The sequence below is a fragment of the Neoarius graeffei genome, chromosome 10, assembly GCF_027579695.1.
Source record: "Neoarius graeffei isolate fNeoGra1 chromosome 10, fNeoGra1.pri, whole genome shotgun sequence".
Taxonomy (NCBI): Eukaryota; Metazoa; Chordata; class Actinopteri; order Siluriformes; family Ariidae; genus Neoarius; species Neoarius graeffei.
Window position 1 is genome coordinate 62,603,279 of NC_083578.1, and position 18,695 is coordinate 62,621,973.

Consider the following 18,695-nt stretch of genomic DNA (forward strand, 5'->3'; position numbering starts at 1 on the left):
GCTAAAACATCACCTTCCTATGTTTCAAAAAGTAATTCTACATTGTTAAAATTGAGAATATATATGTCCACAACACTTCTGTTACGTTCTGACTTTGGCATATAAATATGTTTTTATTACATCTCAGAAAATTAAAGTTATCTTTTAACATATCATTCATTAAAGATTACATGTTTTGTGACCTGATGGTAAAAAAAGAAATGAATTTTTAAAAATAAGTTCATGTCCCCATTTCAGTACCCATAAGTGTGGAATCACTCATATATATATATATATATATATATATATATATATATATATATATATATATATATATATATATATATATATAAATAAACCTTTTAAACAGTGTCAGCTTGGTCCATATAATACTGCCAGATGGTTAGACTGGAATGCTTTCAGTAATTTATAAGACCTGATGTGAGGAAAATAAAAGACTCCTTTTGAAGAGTACTTTCAGAAAGGAATAGTGCAGGAATGCACATGCTAAGCTACAGTAATTGCACATAATCATCATGTATCTGAGGCAGCGGAAAAGATGGTCAGCCTCGCCAGCTAGAGATGAAACCGTTTAGCTCTCCAATGCTGCAGTCCGAGGCAAAGTGAGGAAAATAGTCTGTTACAGGTAGTTTAGTAACCTGGTTAAAAAAATAATAATTAAAAAACAACAACAAAAAAAAACCTATCGTCTTCGGAACGGCACCAATCAGTGGCAAAATCCAAGTAGATTAACAGGAGAAATGTGTGCAGGAGCAGTGGGAGCAGTCGCTGCTATCCAACAGTAGCATTGTGATTAGACTATTCCCATGCAGGCTGTTGTGTTAGCCTCAGTCAGCCTCCTGTCAAAATCCTCTCAGAGCCGAGGTGGGATACAACGGAAACGTCTGGCAAAGGCAAAGTGACCTCTTTAACAAGTCTCACTGTCCCAGAGTCACGAGTCTTTTAATATTTCAAGTGGCTGCTGCGAGAAAATCAGAGATCGCCATCAGAAGGCGGGAGACACAGCTTGAAGAGCCTGGAACAAGCAAAACAAATGGCATTCAAATTTACAATATCATTGACTTCACTACAAAAGCAGAGGCGCCAACACTGCGAACAAACCAACCCTTGCATGTGTAGCTGAGTCAATCCCTGTGTCCGAAATCGCTCACTCGTTCCCTACTCCCTACATAGGGAATTAGTATATAGAGGACTATATAGTGAACTCATTGGTAAAATGAAAAAATGCTTTCGGACACTAGTCCGTCGCGCTGGTATTTACATCATTACTGTCACACAATTAAAACGTGCCAGATCAGTCGACTGGTGGGTCTTCAAAATAATAAATACATGCATGTATTTTTGTGATAAATCCATATTATACTGAGCGTATTTCCCACATTAATCAATACAAAGTACCTGCATCTTTCAGTTCTTTTAAATCAAGGCTGAATACTTTCTTCTTTGCTGCTGTCTTTTATTAAATCAAATTTGAGACTTTTAATTTGATTTCTTTCAGCGTGACCGCAATGCATGATGGGATATATTGCTTTGGTTAGTACACTACTTTTCGTGATGCATTGTGGGATACTTTGAGTGCACTATATAGGGTGTAGTAATCCTCACTAAGGTTTCGGACAGCACTACAAAATGGCGTCCTCACTATATAGTGCCCTTTATAGTGAGTAGGAAGCGATTTCGGACACGGGAACGTTTATTACATTATTATTTTTTTTATTTTATTATCTGGTGAACATTCTCAAAACCTGAGTGTAATATCTCACAGTTACACTTTATTATAAAGTTTAAATTTTTGTGCATCGTTTTGTATTAGTTATGAGTTATTGAGAGTTTTCAAAGTTCCGGTTCACCTGTTGTAGATGGGGGGGAATGGGGGCTTAATTAGTGAAACACACGTTGGTCCAAACTCCCAGCGAAACTATTCACTCCCCCCAGGATTCCGCGGGCCTTTTTTGTGATTGTTGCGGGCTAAAATGTCTGATGTTGCGGTGTTTTTTAGGTTTTTGTTGCGATTACATTGCGGGAGGAAGTGAAAGTTGCGAGAAATTGTTGTGATTTTCTCTTTTTGTGATTAAAATTGAGTGATGTGTTAAATATTAAGTTATTACTGAAAAACTACGGATTAAAAAAAACAGACACTGAGAAATGGTCCTATAAACAACTTTACCAATATAAAAGATTACCAGGACTACAAAAATGCAGAAAAATAGGCTTTACTTATCCAAATGCACCTGTTGGTTCAAAAGTTAAAGTGCAGAGAACCTCACAGCACAACATGAAGTTACCTTAAAATATAATATAAATGCCTCAGCTTTCATGTAAGAAAAAAAAACTATTAATACTAGTACTGTGTGCAGGCAGTCTCTCCTGAAGACTAAATTAAACAATAATTATAAACTAATAAAATAAATGGCTCAGGCTTCATAGAAGAAGAAAAAATAATTTGAACAGAATCTCTCAGTATGATGCTGAAGCTGCCTAAACAATGGAAAATAAAATACCATTTTGGCAAAAATGTTGGCAGCCAATAATTTCTTGTATTAAGTAAAAAAATAATGTAAAGTGCACACAGTCCTTCACTGTAAACATAACACACTTTCAGTAACAGAATTTAAGCCTACATAAACACTAACTCGCACATGCTGCTTCTCTTGAACGGAAACAAGTAGTTTCCGAAGTAAGGCGGAAGGTGGAAGTAAGGCGGAAGGTAGTTTGTCGACGTCATCTCAAGACGACGCCAACAATTGGTCAAATTTGCGGGAAAGTTGCGGTGAATGGATATAATTGCAACACCACCCTGAATTCGCGGGGATTGGTTAAATTTGTGTTGAAGTTACAAATTGGAACATCGCGAAATCCTGGAGGGTCTGAATATTACAGCTATTGTGCGGGAAAGACGTGTGTTGTGATGCTCTCTGTTTACCTGTGAAGCTAGCACTTATTCTCGCTGAAACTACATGCAAACGTAACAACAGACCTTTATTAATGAATTAATGAGTTTTGCTATTATATTTTATCGCCAAAAATGGCCGCACCTTTAGTTAAATCTGACTGTTTCTCCTCATTTGTATATTTCTGTGACTCGGTGCTGGAGACAGAGACAGACCCTGCTGCAGCGTGTGTGTGTGAAGCTGACTGTGCCCTGTGCTGCTTTCATAGAATAAACATCCAGATCCTGATTCCTTGTGTGATTGGTGTTCAGCCTGTGAGTAACCATCCCACAGCTGCTACACATGCAGAGAGAACACTAGTGTATTTTGGTGGAAAGGACAGATCCATGTTAACGGCATGAAAGGCAAAATGTTTTTTTTTTTTAATATGATATACACACTACCGTTCAAAAGTTTGGGGTCACTTTGAAATGTCCTTATTTTTGAAAGAAAAGCACTGTTCTTTTCAATGCAGATCACTTTAAACTAATCAGAAATCCACTCTATACATTGCTAATGTGGTAAATGGCTATTCTAGCTGCAAATGTCTGGTTTTTGGTGCAATATCTCCATAGGTGTATAGAGGCCCATTTCCAGCAACTCTCACTCCAGTGTTCTAATGGTACAATGTGTTTGCTCATTGCCTCAGAAGGCTAATGGATGATTAGAAAACCCTTGTACAATCATGTTAGCACAGCTGAAAACAGTTGAGCTCTTTAGAGAAGCTATAAAACTGACCTTCCTTTGAGCAGATTGAGGTGGTGTTTACATTAGACCGTATCAGCGGATCATCAGATTAACGTTTTTAAAACGATTCGCGTACACACACAAATAGCAGGAAGTGAAGTCCGCGCCGTTTTTCAGCAGTCGCGTCACATGACCAACGTGGCATGACCAATGCCAGCGAATCAGGAAGGTGGATGTCACAGTGACGTTGTCCAATGACGACGTCAGCTAGAGCTCAGCACAGCGTATCCTCGTTCCTCAATGTTTACACAGCACCGGATCAGATACGTACTGGGTTGAATACGTGGGCCCTGGCGGATTCAAATTGTTCCGCCTGTGGAGTCGTTTCCCGGCATTTTAATGTGCACGGACAGTGCATCCGCAATGACAACAATACGGACACGGTCTAATGTAAACACCACCTGAGTTTCTGGAGCATCACATTTGTGGGGTCGATTAAATGCTCAAAATGGCCAGAAAAATGTCTTGACTAGATTTTCTATTCACTTTACAACTTATGGTGGTAAATAAAAGTGTGACTTTTCATGGAAAATGCAAAATTGTCTGGGTGACCCCAAACTTTTGAACGGTAGTGTAACCAACAAAATGTTTTTGTATTTATAGCAAGCAGCTGAGCAAAAAGCTTCCTTGTTACAAAATAAAAATATTTGAACTGCAGTCCTTTCAATGTCCGTATTATGTTGCATCTGATCATAAAGTATATAATAAGGTTTTGCTTTTGTTTTTTTTAATCTGTTCTTTACACTTATTACGGACATGAAAGGAAATTTTTCTACAAATCAAACAACTCGTGCACCCAAACGACACAAAACTCATAAAACAGATGATTATAATGTAAGCTCGATCTAATGCACACTGAAAGAAAATATTCAATGGCAGTGAAGAGGCATATTTTATTCTAACAGCATACGCATTTTACTACCGAACAACCTGTTTAACAACACAGAAAAGTAAACCAATCACCGTTTTGTTTTCTATTGTCTCAAGGTCATGGTTCACAAATCCACAGGCTAAAGTTCACCAAGATCATCTGATGTGTGATTTGTTTTTTTCCCCTGAAATGGTGATTTCTTTTCTGATGTCTTTTTCCTCACGCGTGATTCCTCCTCCTCCTAACATCCTTTTCAGACTATTAATTTGTTCGTCTGACAGCTGCTTTAGCTGAGAAAGCAGAAAAGCCTGGTTTTCAGGTCTCTCTCATACAGCCAAAGCCAGGGGTCAAATATCATAATGTTAAAGTGGAGACGTTGGCACCTCAGTAAAGGGTATTCGGGGGGGGGTGTTACATTTGGCTACAAGTGGAATATCTGATACCTTGGTGCGAAGGCAGGCATCTGGTCCATCACTTTGAGGTTTTTGGCAGATATTTCTACTCTGGTGCCCTGTGTATTAACATAGATGAACATGTTAACTTATATTACCTGTATTGTACAGTATAAAGTAGTATAGTAGTATAGCGTGGTGTCATACCTGTTTGCGCATAATGTCCATAGTCTGCATGAAGCAGCGGGGCATGAGGCCATGGTTCCTGGCCAAGTTCATGGCCTGCTCCAAGGAGATGGTCAGGGTGCACCTGCACAACACATATTCCAGGTTAAATACATTCTGGGATACATGAAGGCACACAGAAACTGATGGAGCATTTCGATTAAAAGATAAATCACACATTGTGTCGAGCACAGGATTTTGAAACCCTTAACTCACATTGCTCTTTTTTAGCATTGATTCTGCTCATCTATTTTCACCATCTCAGCAAAAGACACTAAAACGTCGTCCACATCGCAGAGCGAATCTGATTAAAAGCTTCAACCTGCAGTGCTTTGGATGTGAAACCAGTCAGCTAAAACAGTCCTACTCAAGCAGATTGTGCCTGAAATCAGATTATGTGGTGTTAAATTTTATGACATTATGTGATGTTGTCAAGTGTGAATCAGGCGCAGCACACAAATACCATACATACAGCTGTGGTCAGATGTTTACATACAGGGACATGAACGTCATGATAATATTGGGCTTTCAGTGGTTTCTTTTTTATTCAACTGTTCTTTTTCTGTGGTAGAATGATTTTACAGCATGCGTCTTTAATCGAAAAAAAATTGGTGAACAGGTTTTAATTCATTTTGGGTTTTCTGAAATCAACACAGAGTCAAAATTATATATACACAGCACACCCAATATTTGGTTAAATGTCCCTTAGCAGGTTTCACCTTGACTCGACGCTTTTGCTAACCAAAAGCATATTGATGGATATTTGACCACTCTTCTTGACGGAATTAGTAGAGTTCAAATAAATGTGCGCGCGTTTCCTGGCACAGATGCAACTTTTAAGTATAGTCCACATATTTTCAACAGGACTTGTTTTCAGCTTCAGTGTTAACCTGCTTTATCCATTCCATAACCAGCTTTGATGTGTATTTGAGGTCACTGTCCTGTCGGAAGAGCAGCTGTGTCCATCTTTCACATGATTCAGGTTATGCTGAAGAATTCTGAGGTAGTCCTCCTTCATTATTCCATCCACTTTGTGCAAAGCACCAGTTCCACTGGCAGCAAAACAGCCCCACATCATAATGCTACCACCACCATGCTTAATAGTTGGTACAGCGTTCTTCTGGTCATTGTGGCCAAACAACTCAATCTTTGTCTCATCGGACCATAAAGCATTCCTCCTGAAGGCTTTTTCTTTGTCCATGTGATCAGCTACAAACTTTAGTCAAGATTGAAGGTGTTTGATTTTGGATCAGAGGCTTCTTTCTTGGACAGCAGTCTCTCAGGCCATGGTGATATAAACCTCGTTTGACTGTAGACAGTGTCCCTGCAGCTTCCAGTTCATAGGAGGCCTGTGCTTTTGTGGTTCCTGACCATCTAAACCAGTTTTCTTTCAGCTGAGGGAGACAGTCTAGATCTTTTTCCAGCAAAGTGGCTACACCGCCCAATAACTTGTACTTACACACAATTGTTTGAACTGATTGTCCTGGAATCTGCAGTTGTTTAGAAATGGCTCCAAGAGACATTCCAGAGTTGTGCGAATCGACGATCCTCTTTCTCAGATCTGCACTGAGCTCCTTGGACTTTCCCATTGTATTGTGTGTTGATCAAATCCAATTGGTGCTGTCAAATAAACCCTTTATAGAAGCTCCCAGCTGTAGTCAATCATGATCACTAACTGGAAGTTAAGATGCCTTGGTTTTGGCAACTTAAGACATTTTAGGACTTTCAGCACCACTGAATTAATAATCTAACTGTGCATATGTAAAAGTCCCCCTGGATGTATAATTTTGACATTGTGATGATTTCAGAAAACCCAAAATAAAATTAAACACTGTTCACCAAATTCTTGCTGTTTTTCCCATCAAAGATGTGCTGTGCAATCATTCTGCTCCAGTAAAAGACGAGTTCAAAGAAATCCCTCAAAGACCAATATTGCCATGACGTTCATATCTGTGTATCTAAACTTCTATCCTCAACTATACATAAAACCCATTTACCCCAGTGGTGTAATGCCTCAGCTGGTGTTGTAATGATAAATTCATGATGATGCATCATCTTAAATTTCAAGACATCACATGATTGCAGGTGCAACTCAGATTCAGTGTAGAATTACCAAATTCCCACCATTTAATCTATCTAATGAGGATTAAAATAACTTTCAGGCATTTTGATTAACTATCAAAAATTAAATTATTAGACCCTAGATGTGTCACACGTCTTGAGTATCAGGATCATATCAGGAAATGGCTTACACATGCAAATGCCCTCAAGATTTATTTAAAACTCATTTTAATCTGACTGTCCAAATCACTTTGAGGTCTCAGGTGTATTTTTGCATCTTGGTCATTTTAGTTCAATTAAAAGTTTATTTGTACTGCGCTTTTACCAACAGGTACTGTCACGAAGTTGATTTTCGAAAATACGGATGGAGACTATTTTCTTTAGATCCCTAATGAACACACCAGAGGCAACAGGAAGGGCGTGGGGACGACACACTCCCTGAGCCAAGGTGAGGAAGAAACCTTGAGATGAACCAGACTCAAAATGGAACCTCCTCTAGGTGAAATCAGATTGGTATTATAAATCATTGCAGTACAACTTCGTAGAAGAATAAAAGTAAACAGTACTGTGTTGAAAGAATTAGCATATTGTGAACGAGAGTCCTGGGACGAGCACAGAAGAGTGTTTATGATTTCTAAGTGTAAACGCGTCTACCTCTCCAGGCCATGGGGATCAAAACCCCTCCCAATACATTATACCAGAAGCTAGTGCCTTTAAGAAGATTCAAAAATAGTGTCTATTGTTTGAATAAAATAACTGAAAATAATGAATAAGAGAACGGCTGTTTTGTTCCAAGTTGGTATGATATGAAACAACACGTTTAACGTAGCACTAAACACTCCAGCATTAAGTAGCTGTTACCTCTGCATGCCAGTGGCGCACATGCTGATGTGACAGGCCCCCAGGCGGCTGCACAGCTCTGAGGACACCAGTAGCATGCTGACACCGGATGGGTGGCCCGCTGCACTCGGCTTCACGTTCATGTAGGTCTGCATGAGTCTGCACAGGTCATCCAGGGTGTTGAGAGGACGAAGCAGCTGCACAAGGAAAAACAGATAAAGACAAATGAGTCGAACTGATCTTGCCTGAGGTGGCTACATGGAGCTGCTCTGGTCATCCATTTCAGATTTTAAACCCTGATAAGGCCATACAGGGATAGAACCTGAATAAGATGCTCAAGGACGCACCAGGAAATAAAGCAAACAGTGCATCACTGAGAAACTGTTGTCAACTCCAACAGCAAAGACGCACACACCAAAGAAGTGATCAAACATTCCTTTGGGTTTACTTACATGATCAATTTTCATGGCAGTAGAATTTGAGTCAGAGGATAAATTGGATTTCTCTAAATAGAAAGCCCTGTAAAAAAAAATCATAGTGTTGGTATAATTACTTATTTTATATGCTTGAAATCAACAGCTTCCTATAAACGACACATTAGGGGCCTGGTCCCACAACAGCGATAACTACAACTATACATATAACTGTAACTATGACTACACCTGTGCCTGAATTTAGTTCCAGTCTGGAACAGTCACACCACAACTATAATCCCAGTTGGTCCTGCCATTCAGGTAAATAAATGCATGCAACTTAGGAATAGTCATGGAAGTTTTTCCCAAGTGGTAGCACATTATTCCAGGTCATGCTGGACAGCTTGGACTTCAAAACAACCCATGCACATACTCCGGGGGTTGATAAAATACGGATAGGTCACAGACCACAGAAATATAATAACGAGTGCTCTGAGAGCACAATATCCCCCGCCGGCAACTCAGCCATAACTCTGGTAAAATGCGACCGAATTGAACGAAATTGCAATATGCGTATTACCGACACGTAACAAAGAATCCTGCCAAGTTTTGTGAAATTCCTCCAAAAATTGTGAGAGGATTTGATTTCAGAAGGTGAGCACCCTTCCTGGGATGGACGGACGGACATCGCCACGACATAATCCCCCTTCGGGCCTTTCGGCCAGTGGGGGATAAAACCTTTTTGCCAAATTACATAAAATTCCTCCAAAAATTGTGAGGGAAGTTGATTTCAGAAAGCAAGTGCACCTTGATGAAATTGCCAAAGTAAAAGTTTGTTAATAATCAAGGGCATAACTCTGATAAAATTTGCCCAAATTAAACAAAATTTAAATATGCATATAACTGTCATATAACAAAGCCTTTTGCCAAGTCTGGTGAAAATTCTCTACAAATTGTGAGAGGAGGTGATTTCAGAAGAACGTACACCCTCATGAAATTGTCAAAGTACAAGTTATTTAATCAAGGGCCAAAACTCTGGGAAAATTTTCACAAACAAAATTAAATTGCAATATGCGTATTACCATAATATAACAAGGCCTTTTGCCAAACTTCGAGAAATTCGTCCAAAAATTATGAGAGGAGTTGATGTCAGAAGGCGAGCACACCTTCATGAAATTGTGAAAGTACAAGGTTGTTAATCAAGGGCCACAACTCTGGTAAAATGTGACCAAATTGAACAAAATTGCAATATGTGTACTACCGACATATAACAATGCCTGCTGCCAAGTTTTGTGAAATTCCTCCACAAATTGTGAGAGGAGGTGATTTCCAAAGGAAAGCACACTCTCATGAAATTGTCAAATTATAATTTTGTTAATCAAGGGCTGTAACTGGTAAAATGCGACCGAATTGAAAAAAATTGCAATATGCATATTACGGACATATAACAAAGAATCCTGCCAAGTTTCGTGAAATTCCTCCAAAAATCGTGAGAGGAGTTGATTTTAGATGATAAGTACCCTTTCCCAGGATGGACGGACATACATCACCACGACATAATCCCCCTTTAGGCCTTTTGGCCAGCAGGGGATAAAAAAAGGATACAAAACACAGAGTGGTTATGGATTTTAATACAGATGCATCACGGTTGCTAATAATTTATGGATTGGTCACAGACGTTTCAGTGTATTACAGATTGGTTACTGATTTCATACGATGTAGCATAGATAAAAAAAAAAAAATTAAGAAGTCTAAAACAATTAAATGTTTGGACTCCCAAAGTTCATAATTAAAATATCTTACCTGCATTTATGTTTACTTTATTAATTTACTATTGATATTTCATGGAATATCACATATCCGTGAATAAAAGATCCGTGTTTTGTATTATATTTTTTGTTTTCTGTGAATTTGTATTCCGTGACTTCATGATGCAACAAGGATGTACAAAAATGCCCGGGGAAAAACAGCACGTGCTCAGATAACGTCACATGTAAACAATTACCTGATTGGTCAGATGTTTTATCGGATCAGGTCCAGGCCTGGAAAAATCGCTCCAGAAGCAATCTCACCGATACCGATAAACCCAGGCCTGGGCTATGGGTATCGTTATCAGTCTGGTGTGACCACCAACCATATAAACTGCAGGGGACTGATTTATTTATAGTTATCATTACAGGTTATAGTTATCGGTATCGTGGGACCAGGCCTTAGTACTAATGGATTACTTTAAACCCATTCGATTTAAGTGATAAGTATAATATATAAATAGGTGCATAACTATAATAATAACAACTCTGACAGCAGTTGATGGCAATTTCCATAAGCTTGTTCTTAAAAATAAGAAATTACAATAAAATGCGTCACTTAGAGATCCATAGCACTACAGTGCGTGTCCAACTCTACCTGAGTCTCCGGTAATAGAACTTGACTTTTTCGAGTGACACAGCGTTAATCCGCTGCTGAAACTCCTCCATGGCCACAAAGTCTTGAGCTGACACTCCTTCTGGCCTCTCCAATGCTGAGAAGAAGATGATGACGACAACACAAACTTATGTCATATCTCTTTTAACAAGTCTTCTCTGAAGCACATATCCTTGACTTGCAAGTGACGTCAAAGCAAAATAGAAACCCGGATGTCGGCCATGTTGGTGGATATACAAATGCAGGGTCAAGCGACATTCCATATAAAACATAGTCATGCGTGCACAATTCTCTTTGTTTTTCTACTGCTTTAAGCGTCCTTTTAGCTCTGCCATATCTTTGTGCTGTATATGGTTGTGGTCACAACAGTGCTCGTGACCGTGGCATGTTCCGAGTTTTTAGAATTCCATCCGTGATTCGGAAAGAGGGCGAGGAAACTCTGAGGCTTAGTACGGAGAGGAGACGAACACGGCTGAACAACATCAGCAGGGCTGATCTAACAGAGGCTCGTGTTTGCAGCAATCATTTTATCTCAGGTGAGATTCAAGAGCTTTCTCAATAATATCATGGAAGAATTTTATTTCGTGTTGCTAGAATTTTGCTATAAAATGAGCATCCTCTTGTCGTGGTTCACTTGGTCGTTGTTATAATTTTAGCACGTGTATTACCATTTCGCTTCAAGGAGCGCCAGCAAAATTATATGATAGAAACAATCCAGACTGAGCACCCAGTCAGTAAATGGGCTATGTTTTGTCCAAGGTCGGACTTGATTCCGCGGCAGCCGAACGACACCAAAGAGCTCAAAGGAGGAGGAAGACAGTTGAATTTGTGGAAGCCACATGTGGTAGCTCGCCCATGGAGTTCCAAGACACCATGGTCAAAGCTGAGAAATTAATACCAGGTCAGCTAATTTTGACTGAAACAAAGTAATATTATTTCGAAACTTCCAGAAATTTAAGATTTCCAGACTGATCTGGGTACTGGATGGTCGGTAGAAGCGTCTTATCCTCAGAAAAATCCGACTTTTTTAAATAACATGGGTCAAAACCACACATATCTAGCTTCTCTTTGTATCGAATCTTCGTTCGAGCGTTCAAATCACGGTAATACTGAGAAAATTCAGCATTGTTTACAGACACACTTTCAGCGGCTGCCATCCTACTTGCTTTGTATATCCACCATCATGGCGGACGCTCATGACATGGCGCATTCTGATCATCTGGTTGCAAGTCATCTATACAGTGTATATGGGGGTGGTGTTGGAGGGCACCGGTGTCTTTAATTTCTTGCAGTATGCACTAAAAACCACTAGATGGAAGCCAAGATTCATAAAGTGAACAGAACATTTCCTAGAATGGGTAATTCATCATTAGTGGTAAGTCATTGAAGAGTCAGACAGAAGCGAGAAGCTTTAGAGGATGTAAGCAAAGCACCTTCACAGAGGAAACGCCCAAATCGAGCACTACTTTAAACTGCACTCAATTACGTACACACCTCTGGTGAAAAGAGCCGTGTGTAGTTTGAGGCTGCCTCCATTCTGCAGACGTGTGGGAAGCTCGCTGAAATGACAGCTGTCCAGGTAAAGCGTGACCCGGATTGCCTGCCGACTGCCTTCAACCTGATAATGCACTGGCATGTCTGAGGAGAGATGTGATGGAAGGATAACGGAGAAAAAAATGAAAAGGCAGAGACAAAAAAAAGAGAGAATTAGTTTTGCATTAGTGTCCGTTTCCAGTGTGTCCCCCCCACCACCGCCACCATGTTTATTTCCCCCCCACTTTAAATATAACAATTCATTATTTCGTAGTTAGAATAAAAACAAAAATTGGATATACGTATCTAAAAACAACCTACATTAAAAATCCAAAGCAATGTATTTTCTCAACAGGGAACACAAAGGAGCGAAATTCAGCACCTTCGCAGCAAACACTGACTCGAATACAAAATCCTTTTTCTTTCCTCCAACCAAAACAGAGGCTTTGAGATAAAGAGACTATACTATCTCCATCTCTGCTAACCATGTTGACATTCCTGAAAGGGACATCTGGAGGGTGTGTGTGTTTGTTTGAGGGAGAGGCGTCTTTAAAGGGAAGGGAGTTGGAGTCGTAACACTACTGTGGACTCCTGAGGCTCTTCTCTACAGAGAAACAGATCATTCTAATTATTTATAAATAGCAGAAATGTACACGGTCACTGAAACTGTGACTTCAAAAGCATATTTTCGGATGGGAATTTTTTTTTTTTTAAATCTGGGTCTAAGAGCTAAAAGTTATGGTGTGTCATCATGTTATCATCAAAGTAGCCCAACATAGTTCTGAGATGACCTTGTGTAACCTTACGATACTTTATTAAGTCTCTCTACACTTTATAAAACAAATACAACTAAGAAACAGGTTCCTGAACTGCTCCATATTGGCACGGTGTGCAATTAAGACTTAAAGTACCATGCAGAGAAACACTTGTCTTTTAGACGGTATTAAAGGTTTATGTTTAGCAGAAGCAGATGCTCACTTGCAACAAGGCATTCGTTTTCCAATGGTCGGACGAGCACGGTGACTTTATCCAGATCCTGCAGAGCTGCTTTTGCATCTTCCAGCATGGTGCGCTCCTCTCTCTGTCACAGGGAACGAGACTCAGAATGTAGCAGACTAAATACTCTCGGCAACAGTCCAACTTTTCTTAAACGCGTCGCTCTCCAAAGCATCTGTTGCTATAAATGTTTAAGCATTTCAACACGCTTTTCTCTCTGGAAGCCCGTTTCTCCCGCCATTATAATGATAAGGTTTCTCATAATTAGGACTTAGTATCTCTTACTATCTCATAATAATGAAATATTAAGTCATACTTTCTCAAAAGTGTTCTCATTAATTATGAAATACTAAGTCAGTATGACATCAGTCGTAACCATGACAGTATCTCATAATTATGAAATACAAAGTCATAACAAGATCAACTGTGAGCTACTGCTCACTTACGTATCCCCTCCCCACTCTCGCTTATATCAGAATGCAAGCAATCAAAGGAATAGGACACTTATTATGAATGCTGACTTCAACAAATAATTAACCCTGAAACAAGTGAGTAAAGGGCAGTGTCTCTCCCCAGGGATTTCAAATAGCATCCTGGTAAACTGTCATTTTGAAATCGCATTTTGCTTCTTGATATAGCGTCAAAATCCACCCTATATGTTTCATAAATACATTCAGTCAGTAAACAGGAAGTCGATGTGCAACAGACCTGAAAATGGTATACACGGTATAGAACCCCAAGCTGAAGCTCGGTACCAAATATCAAGCAGTTGTGATTTGTAGTTGCTGAGAAAAGTGTTACAAAAATGTTGTAAATCCATGCTATATGTTTCGTAAATACATTCAGTCGGTAAACAGGAAGTCGATGTGCGACAGACCTGAAAACGGTACACAGTAAAAATCATAGTGTCAATTTTACTCTTTAAGAGTTGAATTTAACTCTGTCAGATAACATTTGGTCCCACTCAAAATCAGTGTAAAATTTACTCTATAGCCAGTGTAAGATTTTTAGAGTTAATTTTACTCTATTTTGTGTCAAAATTAACAATGAGGTGTGTAAAAATATTTAACACTATAGATAGTGTAAGATTTTCGGAGTTAATCTGACTCTATATTGTATTTTCGCGGGGAATCATCACCCTGCAGAGTAGATTTTGTCGTTGTGTGCAAGTGGGAATTAACTCTCACTTTTGACACTACCATTTAGACGATTTTACTCTGCATAGTGTTATAACTACTCTATCCAGAGGAAAATAGGTTTACACTGCAATATTGACACTCCATTTTTTACTGTGTATAGAACCCCAAGCTGAAGTTTGGTACCAAGTGGCTATGATTTGTGGTTGCTGAGAAAAAGGGTATTTCAGATGGACGGTAACATGGACGGACGGATAGAGGTAAACCAGTATAACCCCCCCCCCCAAGAGCAGGGGTATAATTATGAGATACATTCTCATGATTATGAAACACATGACCCCCCCCAAGTGGCAGAAACAGGTTTCCATACTTCTCTGTAGTGAGACAAGAAAGAAACACAGCTGACTTAAAACTCTCTTCATAATTAAAATGGAAATAGCAGCTGTTGAACTCAATAACCATTATTACCTCCGCCAAGGTGGTTATGTTTTCGGTAGCGTTGGTTTGTTTGTTTGTTGGTTTGTCTGTTAGCAACATTACGGAAAAAGTTATGAACGGATTGCTCTGAAATTTTTTCCAGAGGTGTGACTGGGCACAAGTAACAATCCATTAAATTTTGGTGGTGATCCGAATCACCGTCTGGATCCCGGAATTTTTTAAAGGATTCTTGGCGGAGGTCTGCGCTCTCCGAGTGCTTTTCTAGTTAACTAACTGTTAAAGAGATGTCAATATATAACACAAATTCAAAACGTAAACCGTTACATTCTAACAATAAAGGTCTTAGGGTGAGACGGGCTCGTCTTATCCGTGGTTTTAATTAATGTACTCAGACACACATGGGTATAACGGTAATACATAACCAACAATTCTTCCCTGGGAAAAAGTCATCCAATTTCTGAAATTATATGAAATAAATGAAATGCCATATTTCTATGTTGGTCAAAAAAATTGCAAAAAACTACTGGGATTATGGGAAAAATCATATCTCCTCACTCAGAAACCCCTCATCATTATTTACAATAGCGTAGTCTATCTATCTGTATCTCAGTTACTGCAACACTGTTTGGGGGTGTGCTTGTCACACTTCATAATAATAAAGTTTGAAATATTCTGTATATCAATAGATTACAACTTGCTCTCTTCACATTTCAATTCCTTAGAAACAATCTTCCTCAGACATTTGAAAATTTTCTCAACTTTAACACACGGGTACACAATTACCGTACTCGCCAAAGGAGTCGACTTCAACTTCATATTCCTCTCATCAGAACATCCTTATCCCGATCAAGTGTACAATACGAATGCATTAAAATCTGGAACAATCTTACCCTCTCCATCAGAATGTCCATTTCTCTACTTGAGTTTAAAAGTGCCCTTAAAATTCACCTTCTATCTTACCCTAGTAACTTTTGACCAGCTTAATCGTTTCAAAATGATCGTTATCTCTGAAAGCCTGTACACATTTTTTTTTCTGCAACTCACTTGTACATTATTGTATCCACATTCACTGGATATGAGCAATCACATGCTCTGATTGGCTAATCTATTACTAGGCTATCAGCTCATATACTGTGAGTAGAGAAAAACAAAATGGCAGAGTGTGTTGCTGAACCAACCGAGGACGAAATAAAAAACTCTACTCGAAAACAAAACACCAAAAAAAATACAAAAAAAGCAACAAAAAATGGAATGAAAACATTTGATGGTAAGAACTTTTTTTTTTCAAGAAATATTATCATCGCATTTTTCACAAATTGCTTCTGTCATTTTGCCAGTTTGTTTACATTCTAAACAGAAATTATTTTGTTGGACGTTTTGTATAAAGTTTTTATTTACTGAATTTGCAAAAAATAAAAATGCTCTGTTTCTCAAAATACAGTGAATGTGGACAGAATAAAAGTTATTCCACTCAATCTCATCGTACATGGCTTATAGCCGACTCCGTGTTACGCGCCTCATCGGCTCACGTATGATTTGATTTAGTGGAATAACAAACTACCTTTTTACACATTTTGACCTTAGCTATTAGTTTACTTCTATATAATGTTTTATAGTATTGATAAACATGTTTGTTTATCCATTTTAATCATTATTAATTTGATTATTGTTACTTTTAGACTTATGTTAGATGGGACGGACCTAGTATAAGCCGAATGGGTTTCCTTCCTTCCCCAGCACATAGTTTTTTATTGTTGTTGTTATTCTTTTTTCATGTGCGAAATAGATAGTTTTCACATGACGTCCCAGAGTTGGGGATTCCCTGGTGGCGGCCATCTTGCGGGGCAAGCTTACCGTACGGGTCACTGAGCACACATTGTAACACACGAGTTACATTTATTTATATATTATTTACATTTATAGTTACATTATTACTATTTAAAGCTAGCAACGGTGCACACCTGTTGTATTCACGGCTGTCGTAATAGGTCAAATGATGAAGTCAAGCGGAGCTTTTATGGAATTCCCACTGTACGGGAGCACAAAGGCGAGCAAACAAAGAAGCTCAGCATACAAAGGAGAAATCTATGGCTTGCGAGAATCAACCACAAGGATTATCAGCCTTCCAGACACAGCAAAGTCTGCTCCGATCATTTTATAAGTGGTAAGTTGTTTAAATAAACAATCAATTGTGTTTAATTGTGTTTAATCAATTGTGTTTGTTTTTGGAAACCAAAACATCGTGTAAACAATCTCTAGAGAATGCCTAACTGGAACCGCTGAGCGTACGTTTACATTGTAATGTACACTTAATATCGCTCGTTTGTCACGTTTCTAAGTTTATACTGACATGGTACTGTAATACCACTAATAGATGTAAAATTTGTCTTAAATCAACTCGATATTATACACACATATTTATATGCAGTGTTGAGAGCTCTAAAATTCCAGTGCTTACATACCTTGGCTGTAATTAGGACACGACTGTCACTTGTTTTTATATGGTGGACTTCACGGACCCAGCCACAGACAAAATAATTGTATGACTCCAGCGACTTGTATGCTTTGAGGTCGTCAAGTGTGTAGGCACTTTTAGTATTCACGAAATAGTTCACAATATCAGGGTACGATATGGATGGCAGCCCTGCATAGTCACTTGAAAATGCTTCTTTGTCCACTTCGTAGGGGTCAATTCCCCCAATCAAGGCCAGTTTGGCTGCATACCGTTGTCGTGAGATGTCGTCCAATGTATCTATATACTTCCGTTTGCTTGATTTTGCAGACATTGATCTTTATTTTAGAAAACTGACTATATAACTTCATAAATTCGTCCGAGATAACGTAGCCGGTAGTGGCGATGGTCCGTTTTGTTTGCCCCGCAAGATGGCGGCTGGGGGGCTTTCCCCGGAATGCCGTGACGTCAGTGAAAACTATCTATAAATAAAGCAAACAAAACATTCTATACATATGAAAAGCTTAATTTACAAATACATTTGAATAAAGAATTCATGCAAGATTATTGAAACCTAAGGTTTCCAGAGTTACATTAATTTCTTTGCAGTTGTTTGGAAGCTGGGGTCAGAGTTCAGGTTAAGCCATGATCCGGTGTCTCTGGGGCACATGGGGTTAAGTGCCTTGCTCACGGGCCCTACAGTGGAAGCTTGGAGGTGCTGAGATTTGAACACCAACTGATCAGTAACCCAAAGCTTTACACTGCAAAAAATTGAAAACTGAATTTGAGGAGAAAATTACTTAATACTAGTGAAATTCTCTTGCAGCATGGACAGATATTTTTATTTGATAAGACATCTTAGAATAAGTTGGTTGCGACCTAGAACTAAATTTAATAATCTCAGAATTGGTGTCTTTTATTCTTCTAATAGGAAATGCTAGATTGTTTCAACTATTTTCAAGATATTTTCACTTGCCAAGATATCATTTTTTGCAGTGTAACCACTGAGCCACCCATAGACTTTCATAATAACTGTATTTCTGTTCAATTTCTTAGTATTTGGTGGCAATTACACATACAAAACAGATGTGTTGGATACAGATAAGGTTCGAGAAATCACGGCAATATTCCTTTAATATCAGCCAGAATTGAGATGGAAGTTGGAATATTACTACTGATAATTCTGAGAACTTTTTTTTTTTAGTTGAGTAGCTTTGTTTGGAGGCTGTATAGATTT

The 18,695-nt window shown here is 38.8% G+C and overlaps 1 protein-coding gene across 1 annotated transcript in view; it reads right to left on the reverse strand.

Annotated features, from left to right (window-relative positions):
• Positions 1 to 319: 319 nt before the first annotated feature.
• prex1 (phosphatidylinositol-3,4,5-trisphosphate-dependent Rac exchange factor 1) overlaps positions 320 to 18,695 on the reverse strand; it is a 196,807-nt gene continuing 178,431 nt past the window's right edge. Inside the window, exons 33-40 of the mRNA XM_060932042.1 lie at positions 13,415 to 13,517; positions 12,398 to 12,541; positions 10,886 to 11,000; positions 8,519 to 8,585; positions 8,088 to 8,263; positions 5,148 to 5,250; positions 4,992 to 5,059; positions 320 to 1,015 (exon numbers count right to left, since the gene is read on the reverse strand). Coding sequence (XP_060788025.1) covers positions 973 to 1,015; positions 4,992 to 5,059; positions 5,148 to 5,250; positions 8,088 to 8,263; positions 8,519 to 8,585; positions 10,886 to 11,000; positions 12,398 to 12,541; positions 13,415 to 13,517 — 819 coding nt within the window. The 3' untranslated portion in view covers positions 320 to 972. The remainder of the gene's footprint in view (positions 1,016 to 4,991; positions 5,060 to 5,147; positions 5,251 to 8,087; positions 8,264 to 8,518; positions 8,586 to 10,885; positions 11,001 to 12,397; positions 12,542 to 13,414; positions 13,518 to 18,695) is intronic.